At 55.3% G+C, this 3,109-nt stretch overlaps 3 protein-coding genes across 3 annotated transcripts, besides 1 other annotated feature; 1 reads left to right on the forward strand and 2 right to left on the reverse strand.

Annotated features, from left to right (window-relative positions):
• On the reverse strand, window positions 1-616 carry Tco025E_09717 (putative serine/threonine protein kinase; the record flags this gene model as incomplete). Its single annotated transcript, XM_029376527.1, has 1 exon — window positions 1-616. A coding segment is annotated over one exon (616 nt), but the record flags the coding sequence as incomplete, so codon positions are not given.
• Window positions 617-1,522: 906 nt separating this feature from the next.
• Window positions 1,523-1,555: a microsatellite.
• Window positions 1,556-2,224: 669 nt separating this feature from the next.
• On the forward strand, window positions 2,225-2,533 carry Tco025E_09718 (uncharacterized protein; the record flags this gene model as incomplete). Its single annotated transcript, XM_029376528.1, has 1 exon — window positions 2,225-2,533. The coding sequence occupies one exon, from the start codon at window positions 2,225-2,227 to the stop codon at window positions 2,531-2,533; it is 309 nt and encodes a 102-aa protein (XP_029223356.1).
• A 91-nt stretch (window positions 2,534-2,624) lies between these two features.
• Tco025E_09719 (serine/threonine protein kinase) lies at window positions 2,625-3,017 on the reverse strand (the record flags this gene model as incomplete). The annotated part of the gene is made up of 1 exon (XM_029376529.1): window positions 2,625-3,017. One exon carries the CDS (start codon window positions 3,015-3,017, stop codon window positions 2,625-2,627), a length of 393 nt encoding a protein of 130 aa, XP_029223357.1.
• Window positions 3,018-3,109: the final 92 nt, after the last annotated feature.

The raw sequence follows: 3,109 nt of genomic DNA on the forward strand, positions 1-3,109 counted from the left end.
AACGTAGTACGGTGTGCCGCAGAACGTCTTGCCGACGTCGCCCGAGACCGTGGCGGAATACATCTTGCCTGAAGCCAAAGTCCCCGAGCTTCACAAGCCCATTACTGCAAAGAAGGATATTGGCCGTCTTGATGTCACGATGAATCATGTGTCTCGAGTGCACGTGATGAAGCGCAAGGAGGACTTGAATGAAGAGGAGGCCTGCCTCGTGCTCACGAAATGCTCGGGACGCCTTGGCACGGCTCTTGATTTCCTGGCGGAGGTCCCCAGCATTCGCGTAGTCAAGCACAAGAGCTATCATTAAGAGATTCTCCCCATCTAGAGGGTCCTTCTTGGCAAAGTCCTCGTGGCACTTCAGGATGGAAAAGAAGTCGCAGTTCAGCAGACAGTGCACCTCCGCCTGCGCGCGGTTCTTGTCGGCCTCCGACATGCCCTCCATGTCCACAACCTTAACGGCGAAAGGCTCCCCATCCGACTTGCGCTTCGCACACAGCACAGTGCCGGTCGCACCGGAGCCCAGAACTCGGCTGATCCAGTACTTCTTCCCCTGCTCCTTCGCCGCCGTTTCGTCCATCGCAAAGGCGTCGCTGAAGGTACGACACACGCGCGCGATCATCGCGTCGTTAGAAGGCATCTCCGATTCGCTCCGGTAAAGTGTGTCGGCAGGTGTATGTATTCTTCTGTATAGGGCAGAACAACAAGCAAGGAGAAAAATGGAAGCATTCCCCCCTCCCTCTCTCCACCGAGCATCGTGCTATGCGCTCGGAAAAGAAAGAGACACGGGTAAAAACTCGTTCTAGTTGCGCCGTTTACAGGAGAGACTCTCTCCTCCTTGCTCCCGGGGTGCGGCAACCGCCTTATTCAGGGGAAATTGACACAGAAGGGTGATGGGTGGGGAACTGGCGCCTCGTCGTTGTCGACGCAGACGCACATAAAAATGACATTAGACGGATTGCCTTGTGTCCAAAGCCTTTGATTTTATCCCTGTGGGCGGGCATTCTTATTTGCACTCCACCTGCCCCCATCCTCGTTTTCTTCGTCTCTGTTCATGGCCTTCGCTCGTTTCATGCCGTGACATCAACACAAAGGCACAATTGGAAAAGGCCTTCACACAAAAAGAAGGGTGTATATGGCACTGGCAGGCGTGTGCGTGTCGTTGCAGCACATGCTGCTGACGGTAGATTGTACGTCTCTCCCTTTCTGTCAACTGCTCCCCTACCGTGTGAGGCTCACAGTCACTCAGGGCAATTCCAGCACATACACAGAGCGTCATTCCCGCTGGCTTGGGCCGGTGTGTGCGGATGACTGTGCCCGTGCACTGCTGGACCGGAATCAAGTACACGCAGAGAGCAACGGGTGGGGGCGCAGCAGCAAGAGAATCAATAATAAAATACAAATACATTCCCGCGGCTGGTACGGCGTGGGGGAACAACAGAGAGACGAACGAGCCACTAACAAAAAAAACAAGGCCACAGAGAGAGGACATAAAGAAAGGGAAACCACAAGGAGGAGTAAAAAGACCCAAAAAGCAAAAACAAAACCAAAAAAAAAGACATGTCAACAACCCAACACACTGGTGACAAAACCGCCTTGTAGTGTGTCGCCGTTGAGTTGCCGGTCATTGCCTCTTTCCCACCCTCTCTGCCTCTCCCGCCGCTGCCTTCGACGGCCGCGACGATGCGGCACCAACCCTCAGCGCAAGCGGCCACAGCAGGGGGTCCCGAAAACGGGAAGAAGAAGAACACGAAAACTCATAAACGGGTGAGATGTAGAGTGTGGACGCAACGACGACTCGGAGAGCATAATAATTGCTCGTCGCCATTGCATAATACCGATAGGCCCACACCCGAGCCACCTCACTTCTCTCTCCACCTCACCCCGCAACGAAGCACCTGCCCTGTCCTTCCAATTGAACTGTGGCAGACATGCACAGGCACAAATGCAGGCAAAAGTCACACACCATTTTTCGTTCTTAGCCAATCCTATCGGGAGGGTGCGAGAGTTAAACCACAAAGACAAAGGCCTGCGCATGGAGCACGCCGCAAGCACCTCAATAACGCATGTCAGTGCCTTTTCAAGGCAGCTATACAACGATGCGCACTGAGAGCTTTACGCGGCCCAGTGGAGAGGCACAAAAGCCATGCTGACACAACAACCACCAAAGCATATCGTGATGCCAACTGGCCCTCGGCACCGGGGGGGGGGGGGGACGCCCCCACCGGCCATGTCGTCTGACAGCGGGCGCCCCAAGCCCCACGGGGCCTTTCACAACCAAAAATGTGCCGGCTACCGCGATGGTCAGTCCCACGCGCCTGCCCCTTTCATTAACCAACAAAAAAATGCAGCAAGGCGGCGTGCAAGGGTCCTGATTGCAGAGTACGCGGAGTCCAAACGCAAAGTCAACAACGCGCCCACAAACTCACCAAGCCATTACACACGGGCCCAAAAAAACACAACACCTTTCAAACTCGAGGTCCTCCGCCGAGTGTTCAATAACATGTACTGCAAATACATCACGCTTAAAACCCAGTGAAGCCTACAGCACGTCCACAAGCTAAACGCCTAGGAGAGGACACCCAAAGAAATAAGCCCATTTGGAGCATTGGCGCAACCCCCCACCAACGCTACTCATCGTCATCAATTCCGAGCGCCTCCTGGATCTTTTGCATCCACTCATCCCGCTCAGGATCACCACGGGCCTGAAAGAGAAGACGCTTTCCAGTCTTGAAGGCCACAGCAAACACGTGCCGCGCATTCGACCCAGTGTACTTGCTCGGAACGGGGAACACGTCCTCCAGCTCGGCAAACGGCGTCGCAATGCACTGTTGCCGCATCGTCTCCTTCGACACAGCCAGCACGAGGTCCAGGCTCTTGAACCTCGGAATCCTCCCCGCGTCCAGGCGCTCACCCTCTTCGAGTGCCCCGCGGATGCACAAGTACCGTCGCTTCCACGCGAGGTCACCACTTTGTTTCCTCACGATGCCTTCATAGAGGGTTATGTCCCCCACGCCTCCCATGGGGGTCGCCCCCTCCTAGGATCGTCGTGGACGCTGCAGCAGTCGACTGCGATTCCTCCATTTGCCTCACAGAAAACGCGCTTCTCCTCCTT

The sequence above is a fragment of the Trypanosoma conorhini genome, assembly GCF_003719485.1.
Source record: "Trypanosoma conorhini strain 025E chromosome Unknown Tco_14.4_contig_01244, whole genome shotgun sequence".
Lineage (NCBI taxonomy): Eukaryota > Euglenozoa > Kinetoplastea > Trypanosomatida > Trypanosomatidae > Trypanosoma > Trypanosoma conorhini.